The sequence below is a fragment of the Babylonia areolata genome, chromosome 21 (assembly GCF_041734735.1).
Source record: "Babylonia areolata isolate BAREFJ2019XMU chromosome 21, ASM4173473v1, whole genome shotgun sequence".
NCBI lineage: Eukaryota > Metazoa > Mollusca > Gastropoda > Neogastropoda > Buccinidae > Babylonia > Babylonia areolata.
Window position 1 is genome coordinate 30042271 of NC_134896.1, and position 23594 is coordinate 30065864.

General features: G+C 41.7%; 1 protein-coding gene across 1 annotated transcript in view; it reads left to right on the top strand.

The window, feature by feature from the left end:
* Positions 1-1842: 1842 nt before the first annotated feature.
* Positions 1843-23594, top strand: part of LOC143295701 (transcriptional adapter 2-beta-like) — a 28342-nt gene continuing 6590 nt past the window's right edge. Inside the window, exons 1-13 of the mRNA XM_076607322.1 lie at positions 1843-2059; positions 2184-2243; positions 4011-4111; positions 5749-5789; positions 6597-6647; positions 8543-8599; positions 9320-9423; positions 14014-14086; positions 15629-15788; positions 18221-18300; positions 19002-19073; positions 21408-21472; positions 22199-22248. Of these exons, the coding sequence (XP_076463437.1) occupies positions 1967-2059; positions 2184-2243; positions 4011-4111; positions 5749-5789; positions 6597-6647; positions 8543-8599; positions 9320-9423; positions 14014-14086; positions 15629-15788; positions 18221-18300; positions 19002-19073; positions 21408-21472; positions 22199-22248 (1007 nt within the window). The 5' untranslated portion in view covers positions 1843-1966. The remainder of the gene's footprint in view (positions 2060-2183; positions 2244-4010; positions 4112-5748; positions 5790-6596; positions 6648-8542; positions 8600-9319; positions 9424-14013; positions 14087-15628; positions 15789-18220; positions 18301-19001; positions 19074-21407; positions 21473-22198; positions 22249-23594) is intronic.

A 23594-nucleotide genomic window follows, 5' to 3' on the forward strand; every position in this document is an offset into this window, starting at 1 on the left:
GGAGCCCTTGATAGTGAATGGATAATGAATTCACTGGTTATACGACCGTGAAAGGCAATACAGGATCTTTGACGTTATTTCAATGATAGATCAGCCTTTAATAATATCTCTTTACTCACAGTTCATTTGTTTATCATTCGCAACTAGATCCACATAGTTTCTTCCTCTGTATGGCTTCGGACATGATTTAAACTGTAAAACCACAGATGATGATGTTTATGCTTCAGCCTGGGTACGTATAGGAGGGGTGGGGGAGGGGGGGGGGGCGTTGGAGGAGGGGGGTAGATAGTAGGAGAGGGAGCCTGGTCGATTTGGGACAACTGAGAAACAGGCTGTTGTATGTGGAGTATTTCATGCAGATCATTCTCTTTTTCCTCGATCTTTTTAACATATTCCGTTTGTAACAGCAACACTGAAATCATAACTGCTGCGAGAACAGCTATTTTTTTCGGTTCTTCGTGTGCTTTATTTTCAAGAGTAGTTTCTGCGCGCGCGCGTACACACATCGTCCCACAGACACACACACACACAGAGGTGGCCTTGACCCTGACAGCGTTTCCCCAGTCCGTCAGTCACACGCGTGTGTGCGCATTTGGAAATGTTTGAAGATTGTTCATGATTTATGAGGACATGGTCGTTTCGTTGTTGCACAGAGCATCAGATATGAATCGATCGTCTCTGTTAGCTTCTGCAAAGATAAAAAAAACAAGAAGAAGAAGAAGAAAAAACAACAACAAAAAAACCCGTCATATTATCAGGCGAGCTAATTGAACTGAGCACCCCCCTCAAGCAAGCCCAAATAGACTCGTCCACTATGTCTGTTCCTCTGTTCCAAAGCTGATCGGTTGGAAAGCAAACCCCAGAAGTAACTAGAATTTTTACACAGTTCGGCCAGCACGCTGAAACATGCCTTCCAAAACAGCGTGTTGCAACAGGCCTGTGCGCCGCGCACTGCCTCGTGAATCACATCTGTTAGCCGGACCCTAGTTTCTTTGTCATGCGTGTGGTAGATTTATTGTACACACTTTAGTTTGCCCTTTTATCAGCTGTTCCGTCGATTACAATTCCAGACTCATATGTTTGGGGAGAAGGGAGGTAGTGAAAAGCATAAATCAATGTATATATATTTTTTTTTCTTTTCTTAAAGAAACAATCTCACTAGCAGTGTCTCAGGAAATAATGTATAGCAAAATCTGCCCCACCAAAATTCTTGACAAAGTGGACTTGTACTTTGCAGTGTTTCGGAGCATGGTCAACTATGTACATTCCATAACTACTCCCCCCCCCCCCAGCCCCCCCTTTTTCCGTTTTTTCTTTTTAGGAACATAGTCAAAAAAAAACAAACAATCAGGTGTATGTGCGGTGGGAGTGGAGGGGAGGGCGGGGGTCTAAGGAAGGGGCTGGGGGGAGGAGGGGGTCGCTGCCTATCAGGACCAGCAGTGCATTTGTAACAAATCAGTTCAGTGTGCATTGTTACCACTTATATATGCTTATATGATATGCGTGCATATTCGCAGTCAGTGAGTGTGTGTGTGTGTGTGTGTGTAAAACAGCACGAGGTGGTGGAGGGGGGCGGGGCTTCATTTCTTAAGCTGCTCAGGTGGAAAGGAAAGTCACTGCAGTGCTTGACCTGCATCACGCGATTTGAAACGACAAACACATGCGCGTGAGAGAAAGAAGTGTGCTGGCGTTCTTCTTACCGTGATGTTTAAGCGCCACAGCGGCTTTCGTGGAGCCATGTTGTGCTGTGTGCAGGCAGGATCGCGTCGCGTGTCCAGTCACAGCGATCCCGAGCTGTTTTTAGAACACCGGATATCCATTGACTGATGGGTAAACGTGACGTCAAGTCGTGTTGCACGAAGTGGCAAAAAGTGTGAAATTGCGGCGAAATGCTGCTTCCTCTACATAGATCTGCGGCCATTTGTTGAAGGATTGTGTTCTGTGGTTACTATTTAACGTAGGGGTGATGGCTGAACACCTCTGTGGTTATTGCCAGCTCCGTATTTCTGAAGTATTCATTCGGTGTCAGGAATGCAAGGAGTATGACCTTTGTTTACAGGCAAGTGTGACGTCAGATATATAGCCATTTTGGTTTCTTTTTCCAATACACCGGTTGTTATTTGTTTCATTTTTGATTATTGCGTCTCTTCTGTAACTTATATGTATGATGTCTTATTTTGCAGTGCTTTTCCTGTGGTGTGGAATGTGGGCCTCACAAAAAGGACCACAAGTACCATGTGGGGGTAAGGCTTTGCCGGGCATGCCGATGACCTAAATTTTGTCAGCCCTGAACTTAATCAAGTAGACTCGTCCATGGATTTCTAACCAATCACATTTGGCGTGGGTATTTTTGACCAATGGAAATGATCACAAAAATAGAATTGGGAAGTGTATGTGCATACACGTGGAGTCTTTTTTCGACTTGCAAGAACTAAACAGGAAATCCATGCTCAAAATATTCAGTTTACATCGTTTTTGCTTATGAATTGTTAAAACAGTCATCATTCTTGAACATAGGATATGTTGTTTGATATAGCAGGCAATGAGATCCACTCGTTCAGTTAGTGTGTAACACCATATTATCACTGATGATATTGTTGGAATAATTTTATTTGAAAAATGAAGCGCTGAAGAAATGGTTCACCAAGAAAATTACAGGAAAAGGTGACATTTTCTTTAACAGAAAATATATTCATGGTGGTATCAGAGACTTATCGGAAATCATCGCACCATCGAAGACTGGAATGCGCTGCCCGAAACAGCAATGGCAGTCGACACCCTTGCCACCTTGACCGCCCCCCCCCCCCTCCACTCTTTAGAACATTTATTTTTTGCACAGTCCCCCCTTCTGGAGGACTGGGATTAGTTAGCCCCTGAGTGGGTGAAGAGCGAAAAGTAGAAGTCTGCTGATAAAACCCACACAGAGTAGGTGTAACACAGTAATGTTAACTTCTTTTTTTCTCATCTGTCTAGTTCTTTATCTTTTCTATATAAGACAGCATCTCTGTCTCAACGCAACCCTTGAGTCGCGGCAGAGTAATCGACATGACGATTGTGGCCGTCAGCTGGATGATGATAAATCAGTGATGCATGCATATGGCCCATTGTACTAAAAATACAATTACAACAAAAAATGCAAGGAAGCTAAACTCCTTGGTAGGTGGATGATTGAGGGGCTGCTTCAGCCAGTACTGGTGGGTTTGGGTAGGGAATATTACAGGGCACATTTACGTAAACATCAGTTTCTGTAGAAATCTTTATCATCATTGTTATTGTTATGAATTGGATAATATGCACATGTAGTAATAGTGGCTTGAGCTAATCATGATCTTTTCATATCTCCATATCTATACATACATACGCATGTGTGCTCAATCACACACACTCGCACACATAAAAATATAAACACACACACACACACACAAACACAAACACACACACACAAAACATACACAGAAACACATACACACAACACACAGATATACGTTGTTGTTTTATTAAGTAGTGAATTTGGAATGTAGAACTGGATAAATATCTGTATAGATATGCTGTTTTTGTGTGATACAAATACAATAGATGAAAGTGAATGCACAATTTTGCCAGAAAGACACCTTTTGTTGCTGTGGGTTCTTTTACGTGTGCTAAGTACATGCTACATAGGGGACCTCGCTTTATTGTTTTGTCAAAAAAAAACCCAGCAACAACAACAAAAAAAACAAAACAACAACAACAACAACAAAAAAACCCCCAAAAAACCCCTAGCATCCAGAGCACCACTCAAAGGACTTGATACAGTGGAACTGAAGTAAAAATCCCAGACATTTTATGGGAACACATAGATGCTGGCTTCTTATATAATCAGGTGTATTACCACTAGGCCACTGCTCCTGTTAAAAAGATAATAAAAGAGGGGATTTTCCCTGAAGTGTTACTTTCAATAAAATCAAAAAGATTTGAATAAAATTAAATATAGCTTTGACTAGAGTGATGATTGGTGTGATGCTTGGCAGCATGTGAGTGGACCGGCAGCCTTTGAGGTGGACAAACCCTGGACCCTGGCTGAGGAGCATATGCTTCTGGATGCTGTGGAACAGTTTGGCTTTGGAAACTGGTGAGATTTTGTTATTAATATTATTATTTTCATTAATGTCATTACTGTTCTTGTTATTATACTGTTATTGTTGTTGTGGTTATTTCCATTTTTATGCTGAACATGTTATTTAGTCAGTTATTCAGTTATTTAAAGGACTAGTTGGGTTTTCATTGAATCATTAGCCAGGATTAGCCAAAATTAGGAAAATGATCATATGCCGATATGGTACTTTAAAAATTTTTTTTTATCCAGGCTAAAGCTTTGAACATGTGACACATGTTTTGTATAGCATTTTGCTCAAGATAATTGCCATTTTCCTTCCTCATGATCTTGTAAAGTGTTATTAAGAATAAGAGGTTTCAATGTTTGAGGTCCCATAGACTCAATGCAAATGTCTGGAACAGAAGAGGCATTAGTCTTGAGACCAAGCTAAAGGTCTACAGAGCAGTAGTTCTCCCCACACTACTGTACGCCTGCGAAACTTGGACAGTGTACCAACGCATGCCAAGAAGCTAAACCACTTCCACACAACATGCCTCAGGAAGCTACTGAACATCAAGTGGCAAGACAGGACCCCAGACACAGAGGTGCTCGCAAAAGCCACCCTTCCCAGCATCTTCACCATCCTGATGCAGTCCCAGCTTCGCTGGGCTGGGCACGTGGTGCGCATGCCAGACCATCGGCTGCCCAAAAGGCTCTTCTATGGCGAGCTGCAACAAGGGAAGAGATCACACGAAGGTCAGAAGAAGCGCTTCAGAGATACCCCACCACCACCCTCCCCCCATCCCCCAGCTGGATGACAACGATGGTCATCATCGATCTCGATGGACACACCACCACCACCACGGCCATTGGGGCAATGAATTCATATCCACTGTGTTCAGGCATAAGAAGGCGGGGCCTAATCCTCTCCTTTTGCCATTTTTGCCTCACTGAACCAAGTCAGGTACCCAGTCATGACTGTGTGGAGTGAGGAAAATCAGAGTAAAGTGCTTTTCCTAAGGACATAACACCAGGCTGAAATGGGGGATCATCCCCTGACCACTAGATCATTAAGTCCAAAGTGTTACTGGGATGTTTGAAAAGTAATGGTGTCTGTTGTCAGCTTGGATGTAATATGTACAGCTTATGCTGTGGTATTGGGAGTAGCACTCTTTACTGGGAGTGTGACTGTGAAGTTAGTAAAAGAGTGTGGCTGTGTATCAGGGACGCAGTAAGTGGCATGGGACTAACGCCACTGAAACTGCAGATGATGGGGCAGCAAAATACCACCCAAACCAGCCAGCCAAACAAAACAAAACAAAGCAAAAACAGCAACAAAAAGAGTGTTAGAAAAAGACAATAACTGAATGAGAATATTAATTGAGAGGAAAGATGAAGGAAGGGGAGTTGGGGGATGGGAGGAGCACCAGATGGGTGTGGGGGGGAGAGAGGAAGGAGGATAGCAGCAGAGAGAGAAGCTGGAGGGGGAGGGGTGTGGAAGGGGAGAGAGAAGTGCAGAAAGCAGCTTTAGTCAGAAAAAATAACATACTGCTTGTAATAACCATCTTCCTGCATTACACCTCAAAGTCAAAAGTACTTGCCAGTGAGTGATAGTGGATATCAACAGTAATGACTGAATCAGTGACATGGTGCCTGTGGTTTGTGATTGACAGGAGAGGTGTATCTAGTCATGTGGAAACCAGAACAGAGGAAGGTAAGTTTTTTTTCCCTCATCTAAAGACTTGTGCTTCACATTACTAGTCTATGATTTGAAAAAAAAAAAGTTTCTCCGCTTTTCTTTTCTGTCTTCATCAGTATTAAGGTAAAACTAAAAGGTCATTTTTTGTGTAAAGTAATGCGTTTTTCTCAGTGAGACATTAAAAAAAAAGAAGCATTATTATGAATATTGTGATAGCTGCTTGAGAGATTATTTAGTGATGGCAAAAGCTGTATTCTTTGTATGCATGCGAGTTGATACTGAAATAAATCACCTTGGTGAAGATAGAAGAGATGATTATTAATGTAGCACTGACATCAGTTAGCCTGGTATCATATAATCATGTATCAGACAGGTGACACTGACAGTTTGTTTTATTATATGGGAAACATAAAACTTTGATTTTCTGGGCGTTTCTCAGCGGACTTTTATCTCCTCTTCGCTCTTTATCTTTGGGGTGGAGCTGGGGATGTTTATTTCTTAATAGATCATTATTTTTATTTAGACAATTTATGTGCATGCATGTTTAAGTTTATATAATGCCACCACTTGGTGAAAAATCTTCAGGGAAAGTTGGTGCATTTCTTATGCACAGAAGACTGTATGTGGATGTTTTTTTAATGTATACCTTTACACTCCAAAGAAAATTGTGAATTGTCATTAGATTAGTAGTCACCCATCTTCTCCATAAGTGTCCAGTCCTCTCTTCCTCTTTCCCCCCAGCCAATGTTTTTAAAAAACTGGAATAATTTTTTTTTTTTTAAATTATACATTGGTGTGAGTAATTTACTTATGTCTGTGCAGAATGTGAAAAGCACTACATCAAATTCTACATCGAAGGGAACATTGGAAAAAGTGAGTATGAAGAATGGGTTTTTTTTTTTGTTTTTTTTTTTCTTACTGTCATTATTAAGTCCAACTGGTGTTTTGTTTACTTTCTGAAGACATGAATAACTTCATTATCTCAAATTAGAGAAATTTAGTCAGGTGCATTGTCACAACATAGACAAGTACTCAACATAGAAGAGTTGCCAACTGCTGTGTGTTGTGTATAGCATGTTTCACTGAGCTACCTTGCTTACAGTAAAAAAACAACAAAAAAAACACACACTTTGCAGAAACTGTAAAAGTCAAGCAGTGATCAAAAGTAATAAAATGATGAAGGAAAACAAGGTTCGTAGGGTCCTTTCAAGTCCATTTAAGTCCTTAGGAATTGGATTTTGGTCAAAAGGCCTTTTAAGTGCTTTGATTCAGCAAGTTGGTCCTTTTAACTCATCAGGAGGTCCTTTTAATTTTTGAAAGGTACTGTTAAGTCCTGTTTTATGAAGAGAAAGAGACTTGAGAACGAAACTGAAACACCTTCGAAACCAAAACCGCAAGTTGCAAAGCGCGTTGAAAGATGCCGACGCGATCGTCTGAAACTCAGTACTTACTGTAGGAGGATACAGCCTATAGGCCTAGGCCCTAACAGTAGTGCGCTTTCTGCTCGGTGGCAGACGCGAAGCGTGGTACAGTGGCTGTGAGTCACGCCTGCTGCTGCTGCTTTGCTTAGACCTAGCCTACAGTGACGTGAATTGCAAAGACTAAATACGACAGTCAAATGGGATTAGCTGTTCTTCCGTTTATGAGAGTAAGTGTCTGCTGTTCTGCATGTCAAATAGATTGGGGTGTACTGTAAAGTCATGTCGGCAAAGGTCCTTTTAAACTGATTTGAGGTCCTTATAAAGTCCTTTAAAGGTCCTTTTTTGGCTTCATGCCCACCACCTGGGAACCCTGGAAAATAAAATGAGTACAGAGAGTGAACTGGAGCAAAAGGGGGATAATTGGCCTCAGGCATTCGTGGCACATAAATTAGTATCCAGTAAGAGTTCTTGTGTTGTAGGCCTGAGCCTGTTGGTGCTCAGTTTATATTTTTTATTTTATCCAGTTTTGTTCCAGAAAGTACTGTCCATTGGCTGATCTTTTTCACTTGGTTCCATCATGTTGTGAACAAACAATCAAACAAAAAAAATCAATGAAATTGCATATTGAGCAATCATCCACACAGTGTTAACATTTAAAGAGAATTATAACAGATTACGACAGAAAGTGACTCCCCCCCCCCCTTCCCTCCCCCCAAAAAAGAAGGAAAAAAACCAGGAATAGGCTGAAATGTCTGTTAAAAGAAGGGTAGACTGAAATTATCTTGGTGAAAATTTGTTCTGTGTTAAAATATCAGGCTGATTGCTGTTGGCTGACTTCAGTGGAAATGGTAGAGCAAACAGTTTTCATTTTAATTACACATACTAAGAAATGGTAGAGCAAACAATTTTTCCTTTTAATAGACACTTATGTATGGTGGTGAGCAAGAATATATAATTTAACTGCACATACTTTACCATGACCCACTAGTGCAGACTCAGGCAGGGGTCAGATTCCTGTCCTGTGCAAAGTGCTACCCGCCTATGCGGAGAAAACGAAAGTAGCTCTGGCCAATAACCGATAACTAGAAATGATGATTTAATAACACATACTTAACCGTGACAGCACTAGTGCAGACTCCAGCAGGGGTCTGATTCCTGTCCCGTGCAAACTACTATCTGCTTATGCGGAGAAAACGAAAGTAGCTACGGGCGATAACCTCCCGTAGTAGGTTACCTCCTGAATAAGGTACTCCAAAGTCTTATTCTGGTATGGTGAGCATTGATGTTGCTTCTCTGACTGCTCTCTAGTACTGTTAATTTTATTGTAAATACCTGTTTCACTTACAGATACCTTTCCGTGCGAGTCAACGCTCCGAGTTACAGATTACTCCAGCCCTGATGGAGGTACAGTGAAGGACTGTTTTTAATTAAGATTTTTTTTTTTAATGTTTTATTTTCTTTTGACATAACTATCATTTGAATGAATAAACACATGTACATGATGTACATACGTAGCTACACACATAATACACACATATACATACATAGATACTTGTGTGTAAGTCACATGACTGTGTAGATGTGTGTATGTAACAAGGCTCATGACTGTATGTTTCTATGGATGTGTGTGTGTGTGTGTGTGTTCGTTTCGGGCACACAATTTCCTGTGTCAAAGAGATTGCATATGTGGTAACATATTTTTCATTAACCAACCATGGTTCAAGAATTGCTCAGAGGCTTATCTTATTGTGGGGTCACTGTCAGTAAATCAGGTGCTCATTAAAATGTTTTGTTTTTTTTTTGTTTTGTTTTTTTACATGGAGCTGTCAAAGCGAAAATATAAACTTACTACTTCTTCTTCTTCTTCCTTGTCTCCTTCCTTTCCACCTTCTTCCTCTTTTCTTCTTCTTCTCCTCCTCCTCTTTTTCTTCATTTTCCTTCTTCCTCTTTCTTCCCCTCCTCCTCCTCCTCTTCTTCATTCTTCTTCTTTCTTCCTTTCTTCTTCTTTTATCTTCTTCTTTGTCTGCTATGGCTTATTACTATTATCATTCTTCTTCTTCTTACCATTATCATTCTTATTAATATTATGTATTTTTTTTATACATTGTTTGTTTACCCTTACAGGGCCCCTGTCCCCCAGCATCACCACCCCCCTCCCTCCCCTGGAGCTGTCCTTGCAGGAGCAGCAGGAGCTGGGCTACATGCCTCTCCGGGACGACTTTGAAAGGGTGTGTGGTGTGTGTGTGTGTGTGTGTGTGTGTGTGTGGCTGTATGCCTCTCCAGGACGACTTTGAAAGGGTGGGTGGTGTGTGTGTGAGTGTGTGTGTGCGTGTGTGTGTGTGTGTGTGTGTGTGTGTGTGGCTACACGCCTTTTCAGGATAACTTTGAAAGGGTGGGTGGTGTGTGTGTGTGTGTGTGTGTGTGGTTACATGCCTCTTCGGGACGACTTTGAACGAGTGGGTTGTGTGTGTGTGTGTGTGTGTGTGTGTGTGTGTGGCTACATGCCTCTTCGGGACAACTTTGAACGAGTGGGTGTGTGTGTGTGTGTGTGGCTACATGCCTCTCCAGGACGACTTTGAAAGGGTGGGTGGTGTGTGTGTGTGTGTGTGTGTGTGTGGGGCTACATGCCTCTTCGGGACGACTTTGAACGAGTGGGTTGTGTGTGTGTGTGTGTGGCTACATGCCTCTTCGGGACGACTTTGAACGAGTGGGTGGTGTGTGTGTTTGTGTTTGTGTGTGTGTGTGGCTACATGCCTCCTCGGGACGACTTTGAACGAGTGGGGTGTGTGTGTGTGTGTGTGTGTGTGTGTGGCTACATGCCTCTTCAGGACGACTTTGAACGAGTGGGTGGTGTGTGTGTGTGTGAGTGTGTATGGGGGGGGGGGGGGGATGAGGGGTCTACATGCCTCTCTGGGACAATTTTGAAGGGGTGGGTTGTGTGTGTTGGGGGGGCGTGGGGGGGGGGGGTTGATATGAGGGAGAGATTGTGTATGTGTGAGAGGGAGAGTGGGGCAGGGTGGATGGGTGACTCCATGGCTCTCCAGAATGATTTTGAAAGGTTGGGTGATTGGCACAATAGCTGAATGGTAAGAGCAACAGACTTTCCAGTCCGAAAGTCCTGGGTTCAGTCCTGGTGTTGGTACATGGTGGGTTGAGGGGTCTCCCAACTCAGCAATCTTGCAGACCTGCCAGTGTCTGATCCTGTTTGTGTGTATTCTACACATACAGAGAATCAAATTAAAGATCCTGAAGTGCATGTCGTCATTTGAATGGGTTATGGAAACACTGATTTACCCAGCATGTGCACCCCTTGAAAACAGGGTATGGGCTTCCTTAACCCGGAGAGCGCGATGAGCCACGATCGTGGCTTTCCCGGTGGAGTGCGATGGGCCACGATCGTGGCTCTGTTTACATTAAGGTCTGATCGTTCGACTATACTCGGCAGCCTTCGCAAAACTGCCTCGTTCTGATACCACGCTATCCCGCTTGTGTTTACACAAAGGATTGACCAAGTTGACTTGACCGGCTCTCCATCTATTTTGAAAACAATGAGTGATACTGAAGTTGACGAAGTTCGGGAAATGAGTGACAGTGTCACTAGTGATGATTCATTTGCTGACAGCGATTCTGGCGAAAGTGACAGTGGTGAGTGAAGTGGCTTCGTTATTTTGATACTTTGGCATGTTGGCTTGGGTCAGTTGGTGTCTCTTGACCAAATGAAGCTAGGACATAGGGAATTATTATGATTTATTATGATTTACAGCATTCTTGCTGCTTATGAAAGCAACAAGATCTAAAAGAAAACTTTTATTTCAGTTTTTGCCTTTGATTGCTTCAAGTATTGAAGATGGAAGTGGGCGTGGTGTGGGTGGGCATGTCTCAAGCAAAAAATATAATGCTTATAATTTCATTGCTACTGTTTTATTCATATCATGATTTTGTTGTGCTGTTTGATTCATCATTCTAATTTCATAGTGAGCACAGATAAAGCAGTTTACTTGTTGAGAATTACTACTGTTCAGGAGCAAACTAAGAGTAAAATTTGTGCAACTGAAATAAACAGTTTGGAAACTTTTGATCATCCAGAAAGACAGATTGCAGCAAACTGATATAAGTGAAGCAAAATGTTCATAAGACTTTCTTTTATTCCTATTCAGAATCTGGGGACACTGGTGCTGAAGGCAGTGGTGCTGAGGGCAATGGAGGAGCAGCTGGTGGAGCTGCCCGTGCTGGAGGTGTGTGACTGCCCATCATCGGTGAAGATGCTGGGCCTGTTCCTGTGGATTTCACAGCTGCCCCTGGTCCCAAGCATGCCCCCCCACATGATGCCAGACCCATTGACTATGTGAACTTGTTTTTCACTCAAAATTTTGTGGAAACCATAGTCAATGAGACTAACAATTATGCAGATCAGTGGGTGGCGGATCATCAGCAGCATCTGCAAGACAGTCCACAGTCACGGGTCCACATGTGGAGAAAACTAGGCCAGACCAACACAGAAGAGATGAGGGCCTTCCTTGGCATTATATTGAACATGGGACTCATCCAGAAACCCAATCTACAGGCATACTGGGATTCTACCCACAAAAGCCAATCCACACCATGGTTCACTGAACATTTTTCAAGGGACCGTTTTCAACTGCTGCTGAAATTCCTGCATTTTGCAAACAATGAAAATGTGCCTGACAGACAGGATCCAAACTACAAGCTGTTCAAAATCAAGCCAGTAATTGAACACTTCCAAAATAAATTTTTGTATCACTACCACCCTCATCAAGACATCAGCATTGATGAGAGTATGATTGGATATAAGGGGAAGACGCCTCACCTTCGCCAGTACATGCCAAACAAAAGACATGCCCGGTTTGGTATCAAGCTGTGGTGCCTGTCAGATAGCACAAATGGCTATCTTTGCAGGTTTGAGGTATGCAAAGGGGCCCATGATCCACAGGATGTAGAAAATGTACATGGAGCGACATACGCCCTTGTCATGCGACTGATGCGTGAAGCAGATTTATTGAACAGAGGCCACCATCTTTGCCTAGACAATTATTTTTCCTCACCAGTGCTGTTCCAGGCTCTGTATGAGCAACATACTACTGCCATTGGAACTGTGAGGACAAACAGAAGAGGCCTTCCCCATGAAAGCATCAGGAGGAGACTGAGGAACAGGGATGTGTCCGAACGGAGAAAGGGTCCACTGCTGTGTGTGGCATACCAGGATGGCAAGAAAAAGCCTGTTATGCTGTCAACAACTGCCACAGCAGGCTTCACAGAGATCCAGAACAGGAGGGGCAACATGGTCCAGAAGCCCAACATTGTTGTTTTGTACAACAAAACTATGGGAGGAGTGGATCTCGGCGATGCACAACTCTACCAGTACTTGGCGGAGAGAAAAACAATGAAGTGGACAACTAAGGTAGCATTCTCATTGTTTGGCAGGGCAGTGCTCAACAGCTACCTGCTGTACCAGCAGAACACCAGTGATGCCCCTAAGCTGTCCAGATACATGTTCATGGTGTCTGTGGTGGAAAGCCTGGCTGGAAACTACTACCCGCCACAGAAAGTTGTGCGCAGGAGGCGTACGACTGCTGAGATCAGGGCTGCCAGAGACAACCCCCAACCCCAAGTGGCACCACCAGCCCCTCAACCTGGTCCCTCTCATCCCATGCAAGGACATGACCTGGTCAAGCTCCCAGTTGGAAAGAAAAGAAACTGTGTGGCAGGACATGACACACGTGTTCGTTCCAGCTGGGAGTGCCGTGCTTGTGATGTGGACTCTGCCCAGGCTGCTTTGCTGCATACCACAAGAGGCCCAGGAACTAACCACTGGCTGTTTCCTGCAGCAGAAACATTATTTTGTACAGTTTTATTTGAATTTTGTGATTTTGACTGTTATACACATGAAATTAACTATCAAACATTGTTGTTGACGTTTTCAAAACTTTTATTCTGTGGATTATGTCCAGCTGCATACAAGGTACAGTCTTTTTCTTATTTTTATCTGATTCCTCATTCTATCTAGTTTCCAAAAATGTATAGGTTTACCTATCTAGTGTTACTAGTAAGCATACAAATGCCCAAAAGCAAAGCATGGGTAGCGGAGGCAAACTTTCCTTAATTTTAAGCATGCTTTCTTGAAGCACCTTTTATTATATCCAGCACTTTGAGGGTTAAAGACAGGGACAGAGGGAAGAGGGTGGGTGGGGTGGATGGTCAACCATGAAAAATTGCTCTCGAACATGCAAGTGAGCTTGGAAGTAGAAAGCTATGAATGCAGAAAGAAGGAATGAGTGTAAAACTGATGGGTGATGTGTGTCTGGCAATAATTAAAGATTTTCAAAGGGCAAGTTATATGTATGTGTGTGTGTGTATCTGTGGCTCTGTGCTTCTGAGAAATGATTTTGAAAGGAGGATTCATGAAGTGCAGGTACAGGCAGTTGAAAAGTAAAGGATCATGCAAAGTTTGGACACTGAAAGTGAAAAGTGGAATATTGAATTGAGTTTTTAAAAATATTTTTTTGTTGTCGGATTTTTTAGTTGTTGCTCATTGAAAATCTGGATCGTCTGTCTTCCTAGATGAAGACAGCAGTGGAAAGTAAATATGAGAGAAGAAAAAAAACTTGTGGGTTTACACGTGCTTGTATGCACGTACACTTGTGCGACCAGACTTCCACAGAACATGCTAGTATGTTCACCCATGATTTGCATGCGCGCGCGTGTGCACATACACAGACACACACACACTCTCACTCACATACCCACATCTAACTCTTCAGGTGTTGATAGTGACCTTTGTGCATGTGTTTGCCATTCAGGAATTTGACAACGATTCAGAAACTCTGGTCAGTGGACTGTCGGTCAACAACGATGACGATGAACTAGATCTTGGTAAGTTTAACATGCCTCAAACATTTCTTCTTTTGGGTTGAACAGTTGTTTGTTGTAGGTCCCCACATGAACCTCTTTTCAAAAAATAATCTACAGAAGTAGTGAATACGATATTTGATTTTTTTAAAAAATTTTTATTTTTATTTTATTTAAATTTTTTTTTTTCCTAATCCCGCTTCCCCCGTCCCACCTCTCACACACACCCTTCCAATGTTATGTTTTTTCTTTCTCCAATCACTGACACTCACCCTCTCCATTTTAGATTTTGTACTCTATCTTTTCCACATTCTGTTCTCTCTCTGTCTGTCTGTCTGTCTCTCTCTCTCTCTCTCTCTCTCTCTCTCTCTCTCTCTCTCTCTTCCTTTCTTAGTCCCCTCCCCCTCCCCCCCCACCTCAACCGCCCCCCTTTTCATTTGAATATACAGAAATGTCGATTTCTAATTAATACTAACAATCATCATTATGATAGGAATGATAATAATCCAAATAATATTAATAATATCATTTATTTTCAGTCTAATATCATCATCTTAGATGAACAGACTATAAATAAATAAACGAACGAAGTTCGAAATTCTTTTTTGAAGCTGATCAAGTCCAGTCTCATAGGTGTGTTTATGTAAATATTGTATAATGTGAAGCAGTTGATCTTTAACTGTATGAAAGATTTGAAAACATCTCCAAACTGTCCATCAGAAATGCTTTGGTTGTGTCTGTATGCGTGTGTTGTGTTTGCTCATGTCTTCATCAGTGTTTTTGTCATGATGGGATGGTGTTGAAAATGATGAAAGTTTTGTTTTAATGTCTGTTTATTAGCCAGTGCTGATGTCTCAGTTTTATTTGAATTGTGTGTCATTTCCCAGTCATTTTCCTGTGTCAGTGCCTTCATTTCCTTTAAAAGTGTGCATGGGACTTTGAAGGACTCTGTGCTCTCTGTTTTGTCTATTATATGTGTGAAAAAAAGGGGATATCTTTGAATGGGGCATGGTGGCTTTAGAAATTGTGTGTTCTACATTTATTGTATTTGTTACTGTTTTCATTTTGTTTCTGATTATTTTTCCTTGAATAATCTGCGGGGACGAAGAAGTGGAACAGAATAAACATTTTTAGCCCTGCCCCATGTTATCTGCCAGATGTAGGCTGAGCCTTGTGTCTGTCAAAAGTAATCCTGGATTTATCAGGGCAACTGATAACAAAATCATATCAGTTAGTGGGGATTTCATCCCTGCGGAGATGACAACATCCTCTATTTTTTATTTTCCTCTAATTATTTAATGATTTGTTTAATTATGTGTGTAACATTAGTTGTGCCCGTTATTTCAAGTTAGGTAAATTGTGTTGCTGTCGCATTTTGATCAGTATAGTAGGTAAATTGTGTGGTAGTCACATTTGATCAGTTTATACATTAGCATGAAAGCATGTTTGAAGCAGAACGAAAGATCCCTGTAAAAGGTGAGGGATCTTCCGTCATCTGCTGGGCTGTCTTGACAGGCAGATAACTTTACGTCTGTTGTCACTCTCAGTCTTCTGGGTCCCATGCAGGTTTCAAACTGTCCTGTATATGCAAGTATCGCATGCGCTTACGAGAGCGGGACAGGCGGAAACGAATCGCTCGCAGTCATTCCTTAATCTCCACATCTCTCATTCCCAACAAGAACTGCAAAACGCCAACTCCCAAACGCAAGTTTTTCAAAGAAGACAGGTGAGTATGCAGTTGGTTTTGTTTTGTTTTCATCTGTCCTTGCCTTAATTTTGTTTTATTTTGTGTCACATTATTTTATAATGATAATGATGATAATAATGATAGCAATGGTGTATATTTGTATACTGGTGTGTATATTTTTTTATTGAAACTACCAGGTATTCATTGTTAAGAGTACGTTTGGCTGGGTCAGACATCTAGCTCCTGAAGCTCCTGAAGACATCAGTCTGAAGAAGATGAGAGAAGACAGATGGGAGAAGGTGAAAATCTTCAGGGTTTATTCTTCCCATTCAGAGGGTTCAGACTTTTTTCTTGAAAGTTGGGTAGCTAATTTTGCTCCCCCAAAGTTGATAGGTAGGCATAAAATGTATCTTTTGTTTCATGTTTTTCGAGGATGTGTATGCACTTCTGCATGATGTGTTAATGATGTGTGCCTGAGAATTAAAACTTTTTATGCAAAGAATCAAGTAAAACGATAACTAAGAAGGCTGATGCTCTTCTTTTTATGTGACCTTGTGCAGAGAATTTGTGGACAAATTAAATTTGTGTATGCTGTTTGTATGTGTGCAGAGAATTATTTTGTGCACATTGTATGTATGTGTGTTGTTTTCCTGTGAATTAATTCATGTACACCATATGTGTGTGTGTGTTGTGCAGAGAATAAATTTGTGTACACTGTATGTATGTGTGCTGTTGTGCAGAGAATAGATTTGTGTACACTGTATGTATGTGTGCTGTTGTGCAGAGAATAGATTTGTGTACACTGTATGTATGTGTGCTGTTGTGCAGAGAATAGATTTGTGCACACTGTATGTATGTGTGCTGTTGTGCAGAGAATTGGTGGACGCAGTAAACTTGTGTACACTATATGTATGTGTGTTGGTGTACAGAGAATTTGTGAACACAGTAAATTTGCGTACACTTTATGTATGTGTGTTGGTGTGCAGAGAATTTGTGTTCACTGTATGTATGTGTGTTGGTGTGCAGAGAATTTGTGTTCACTGTATGTATGTGTGTTGGTGTGCAGAGAATTTGTGGACAGTAAATTTGTGCTCACTGTATGTATGTGTGTTGGTGTGCAGAGAATTTGTGGACAGTAAATTTGTGCTCACTGTATGTATGTGTGTTGGTGTGCAGAGAATTTGTGTACACTGTATGTATTTGTGTTGGTGTGCAGAGAATTTGTGTTCACTGTATGTATGTGTATTGGTGTGCAGAGAATTTGTGGACAGTAAATTTGTGTTCACTGTATGTATGTGTATTGGTGTGCAGAGAATTTGTGGACAGTAAATTTGTGTTCACTCTATGTATGTGTGTTGGTGTGCAGAGAATTTGTGGACAGTAAATTTGTGCTCACTTTATGTATGTGTGTTGGTGTGCAGAGAATTTGTGGACAGTAAATTTGTGTTCACTTTATGTATGTGTGTTGGTGCGCAGAGAATTTGTGGACAGTAAATTTGTGCTCACTTTATGTATGTGTGTTGGTGTGCAGAGAATTTGTGTTCACTGTATGTATGTGTGTTGGTGTGCAGAGAATTTGTGGACAGTTAATTTGTGTACACTGTATGTATGTGTGTTGGTGTGCAGAGAATTTGTGGACAGTAAATTTGTGCTCACTGTATGTATGTGTGTTGGTGTGCAGAGAATTTGTGGACAGTAAATTTGTGTTCACTGTATGTATGTGTGTTGGTGTGCAGAGAATTTGTGGACAGTAAATTTGTGCTCACTGTATGTATGTGTGTTGGTGTGCAGAGAATTTGTGTACACTGTATGTATGTGTGTTGGTGTGCAGAGAATTTGTGGACAGTAAATTTGTGCTCACTGTATGTATGTGTGTTGGTGTGCAGAGAATTTGTGGACAGTTAATTTGTGTTCACTTTATGTATGTGTGTTTGTGTGCAGAGAATTTGTGGACAGTAAATTTGTGTTCACTGTATGTATGTGTGTTGGTGTGCAGAGAATTTGTGTACACTGTATGTATGTGTGTTGGTGTGCAGAGAATTTGTGGACAGTAAATTTGTGCTCACTGTATGTATGTGTGTTGGTGTGCAGAGAATTTATGTGCACTGTATGTATGTGTGTTGGTGTGCAGAGAATTTGTGGACAGTAAATTTGTGTTCACTGTGTGTATGTGTGTTGGTGTGCAGAGAATTTGTGGACAGTAAATTTGTGTTCACTTTATGTATGTGTGTTGGTGTGCAGAGAATTTGTGTTCACTGTATGTATGTGTGTTGGTGTGCAGAGAATTTGTGTACACTGTATGTATGTGTGTTGGTGTGCAGAGAATTTGTGGACAGTAAATTTGTGTTCACTGTATGTATGTGTGTTGGTGTGCAGAGAATTTGTGGACAGTAAATTTGTGTTCACTGTGTGTATGTGTGTTGGTGTGCAGAGAATTTGTGCTCACTGTATGTATGTGTGTTGGTGTGCAGAGAATTTGTGGACAAGATGAAGGTGTGTACACAGTTCCAGACCAGCACAGAAGTGGATCGCCTTCAGGAAGGACTCATCAGTAAGGAATATGTATATTGCATTTGTGTGTGTGTGTGTGTGTGTGTGTGTGTGTGTGGATAGAATTGTTGTATACAATGATGGTCTACAAAATATGGAAGGCAAAAACAAAATAAAATTCCTCATTATTCAAACTGATTTGACCATTAGGTGTAGCTATTCTAACAAGATTAAAACCAAAACTCATGACTGCTATGACTTGAGTTAAATTGTGACTGACCGACTTAGTTTCTGGACAGGTGAAGAGACCCCTGCTAAGAGTTAAACCATGAGACAAACGGGCTGCAAAGCAGAGAACTATTTTCTTCTCAATATTACACTTCCATCTAGTTGGACCTCTCACGTCCCACAACAGTTTAGCCAGATGATTGATGAATGAATGATTGATATGGATTGGATTCTTATATATAGCACCTACCCTCGGTTGGTGACGAAGCTCTAAGTTTGAGGACATCTTTCACAGTCAGTCCTCTTTGCCTTGGCATGTCGTTGACACATGTGTAGCAGAATTTGCATAGCTGGATTGAAAACAGTCCACAAACATGTATCAAGAATCGGGTTTCGTGTACTTGCCAAACTGAGAGGTGAGGGGTGTGAGAGTGTGTTAATGCTTTTTTTTTCTTTTCTTTTTTTTGTTGTTGTTGTTGTTGTCATGTTCTTGTTTTTACAAATACTGATTTGCTTTCGTCATTCTCGTTGCAGAAGAGAAAGAAGAAAAAGCTAGAATTACCCGGATGATTGAATTCCGCAAACAGGGCCTTACACTTTTAAATGGTAAGTTACTGGTTTATATATATATATATATATATATATATATATATATATATATTAATCTTTCGTTTCCTTTGCTTCTTTCAAAGTTGTTGACTGTTTTTGGACTATAAATAAGTGAACCAGCTTTCTGCGGGCTGCAGCCAAACTCTCAGACGCTGGACACACTGACACTGTTTTTAACAGTTACGTGTACTGCAGGGGATCCGATGTAGGGAGTGGGGAAGTGGCCCAGTGGTCATATGTTCACCACAGAAGCGAGAGAATCGGACTTCACTGGATTGAATCCCACACTCACCAGTATTTCCTCCCCCTCCACTAGACCTTGACTGAGTGGTGGTGTGGATGTCTTGTGTTCCCCCTCCACTAAACCTTGACTGAGTAGTGGTGTGGATGTCTTGTGTTCCCCCTCCACTAGACCTTGACTGAGTGGTGTGGATGTCTTGTGTTCCCCCTCCACTAGACCTTGACTGAGTGGTGGTGTGGATGTCTTGTGTTCCCCCTCCACTAGACCTTGACTGAGTAGTGGTGTGGATGTCTTGTGTTCCCCCTCCACTAGACCTTGACTGAGTGGTGTGGATGTCTTGTGTTCCCCCTCCACTAAACCTTGACTGAGTAGTGGTGTGGATGTCTTGTGTTCCCCCTCCACTAAACCTTGACTGAGTAGTGGTGTGGATGTCTTGTGTTCCCCCTCCACTAGACCTTGACTGAGTGGTGTGGATGTCTTGTGTTCCCCCTCCACTAGACCTTGACTGAGTAGTGGTGTGGATGTCTTGTGTTCCCCCTCCACTAGACCTTGACTGAGTGGTGTGGATGTCTTGTTTTTCCCCCTCCACTAGACCTTGACTGAGTAGTGGTGTGGATGTCTTGTGTTCCCCCTCCACTAGACCTTGACTGAGTGGTGGTGTGGATGTCTTGTGTTCCCCCTCCACTAGACCTTGACTGAGTAGTGGTGTGGATGTCTTGTGTTCCCCCTCCACTAGACCTTGACTGAGTGGTGTGAATGTCTTGTGTTCCCCCTCCACTAGACCTTGACTGAGTAGTGGTGTGGATGTCTTGTGTTCCCCCTCCACTAGACCTTGACTGAGTGGTGGTGTGGATGTCTTGTGTTCCCCCTCCACTAGACCTTGACTGAGTAGTGGTGTGGATGTCTTGTGTTCCCCCTCCACTAGACCTTGACTGAGTAGTGGTGTGGATGTCTTGTGTTCCCCCTCCACTAGACCTTGACTGAGTAGTGGTGTGGATGTCTTGTGTTCCCCCTCCACTAGACCTTGACTGAGTAGTGGTGTGGATGTCTTGTGTTCCCCCTCCACTAGACCTTGACTGAGTGGTGTGGATGTCTTGTGTTCCCCCTCCACTAGACCTTGACTGAGTGGTGGTGTGGATGTCTTGTGTTCCCCCTCCACTAGACCTTGACTGAGTGGTGTGGATGTCTTGTGTTCCCCCTCCACTAGACCTTGACTGAGTAGTGGTGTGGATGTCTTGTGTTCCCCCTCCACTAGACCTTGACTGAGTGGTGGTGTGGATGTCTTGTGTTCCCCCTCCACTAGACCTTGACTGAGTGGTGGTGTGGATGTCTTGTGTTCCCCCTCCACTAGACCTTGACTGAGTGGTGTGGATGTCTTGTGTTCCCCCTCCACTAGACCTTGACTGGTCTTGTGTTCCCCCTCCACTAGACCTTGACTGAGTGGTGGTGTGGATGTCTTGTGTTCCCCCTCCACTAGACCTTGACTGAGTGGTGGTGTGGATGTCTTGTGTTCTTTCTTGTACCCAGTGACATGTCAGGTGCACATTGGCAAGATTTGTCTTTGTATGCCAGTTATATATGATTTTCTTTTTATGTTGCATATAATGTTTTTGTTCAGACTGGTCTTTTTTTTTTATCCTTTGGTGAAACATTGATGGGATTGTTTCATGTCAGAGGCATGTCCTAGGTTTATTAAAGCATGAATATGACTACTTGTGCTTGATTTCCATTTCAAGGTTGTTGTTTTTTCCGTTATGTTCTGTGGGATTGATAGTTAGTTTTCCTGTTTTTTTATGGCCTTGTGTGCTCAGCTGGACTGGACAGGTCCATGTATATGCACTGCACCACATCTTCTAAGCAGATGCCTGACCAGCAACGTAGCCCAGCATGCTTAGTCAGGTATTGTGGGGAAATAAAAAAGAAACGAAGTAAAATAAAGTACAGAAGTAAACTAATAGATGAGTATTTACATTAATGAATTGATAAATTACACTATAAGCAATGTATGTTTTTTTGTAATTGTTGTTGATGCTAAGATTCTTTACCTCACTGTTCATTTGTGATGATGATGATGATGATGTTCTGGGCAGATGTGGATGAGTTTGAAGAGGAGAAGTTTAAGCGCGAAAAGCGCAAGGAGAACAAAAAGAAACTGGTGAGTTTTTGTAAACTCTGTGATCTTACTGAAAGTGTTTTTTTTGTTTTTTTTATTTCTTTCATTCAGCTTAACTCTGACGTTTTAGTTCACCCATTGTTACATTCATGTATGTGTCAGACTCGACTGTGGCTGAGAGACTGTGTTGTGTGAGCACACATAATTTCCAATTGGATTATTATTGAAGTTTTGTTGTCTTGTCTTGTCTTGTCTTGTAAAGTGCTGCTGTGCTAATGTGTGTTGATGTGATGTTGGTCTCTTCATGATGTCATTTATTTAGTGTATTAGTACTACCTGATAGAGCTGTGATTTTTATATATCTTTTTTAATATTTTGATGTTTGTAATTTGATTTCGTACATGTTGAACTGTGAATTCCTTTACCAGTGTATTGACAATATACCAGTTTTGAGTCTTTAGGATATGTTTAATTTTGTACTGTACTGTACTGTGCTATTTGGTATTCTGTATTATAGTGTTTTATGATAAGTGTATGTGCGTGCATATATGAATGAGCATGTATGAATTTGCATGTGCATTAGCTCATAGATATATACATTTGAGCATGCTTGTATGCATATATGTGTGTGTGATTGCATATTTCCTGTATTTTGGCTGAAGACAAATTAAAATGGATGGCAAATTTTCCTATACTCGATTCAAAGGAAGTTTCACAGATGCCTGTGTTCAGATTGATGCATTTGTATTTTTGTGTTTTTGTTCACAGAACAGTTTGTCAACGCCAAAGAGAAATTCCACTGTGTCCAAAAAAGCAGAGTAAGTGTGTGTGTGTGTGTGTGTGTGTGTGTGGCTCTGTGTGTGTATGTGCACGCACATAAGCACACATGTTTGTGTGTTTGCGCAGATGTGTACATGCCCTCTTGCAAGTATGCCTTTGCACATGTGCAGTTACAGGAGTTGTTCCTGATTTTCTATAGAAAGACTTTAGCTAAGTACTGTTAGCTAGGATGTGAAATTTGCCTGTAGTAATGGCTAAGTATTGTAAGTTAGGATACTGTGTAGTAATTACTAAGTATTGTAAGCTGTATTGTAAGCTAGGATATTGTGGAATTTGCCAATAGTAATTACTAAGTATAGTAAACTACGATACTGTGAAATTTGCCTGAAGTAATTACTCAGTATTGTTAAGTAGGATTTTTTATGAAATTTGCCTGTAGTAATGACTAAATATTGTATGCTAGGATATAGCGGAATTTTGTCTGTAATAATTACTCAGTATTTTAAGCTGGGATATTGTGAAAGTTGTCTGATGTAATGACTAAGTATTGTAGGTTAGGATGTGCTGGATAGTGAAACATATAGTGAAAGTACACACCGTCTTCCCAGCTGTGTTGCTGTTGCTGTGCGTGACAGGGTCAGCAGAGAGGTCAGACATGATTATCGCACATTGTTGTTTGTAGTTCTTTCTGTGAAATGTGCGCAGTACAAATCTGTGAATTTTTCTTGTGATCTTAAGATATGAATGTGCTGGAGGCAAAGGGTGATACGCACTTTCCCAGCAGTGGGTTTTGTGACTGACCTTTTGCATGGTGTCAGTCACGGCTACTGTCTGTCTCCCAGTGTAGCTGAGAGCCCCAGTTTTGTTTTTTGTTTGCTTCATTTGAAGTTGGTGGATGATGTTGTCCGTCGAGCTTTTGTTGTTATTTTGGCTTCAGATGTTGTTGCTGTATATTTATGTATGTTTTTTTTTTCTTTGCTGAACGTTACGCTCTTTCTTTCTCTCTCTCTTTTGTTATTTCAGGAAATTTAAGTTTACATGTTTAGTTTTTTTTTTATCGTTATGCTGGTTTGCAGAGGTGGTTGTGCTAAGCTTACAACTGGGCCAGCAGTAAAGTGAGAGCTGTCTGATCAATGGTTTCTCCACTGCAATGGGAAGTCATACAGCTTAGTCTTTTGTGAAAGACTATGACTCTAAATCTAGGAGGCAAGATTGCACTGGCTCTTAATGCTAGATGGCCTTTGGGAACCATCCCAATGCCGACTGTCCTAAAGCCCTCGTGGCCAAGAGAGTGGGGGGTGTAATTTGTGCAAGACACTCTCCACTATGATCAAATTCTAGCCCAGATAGTCGGGACAGCAGTTACCTCCTCTGCTGTTATGAT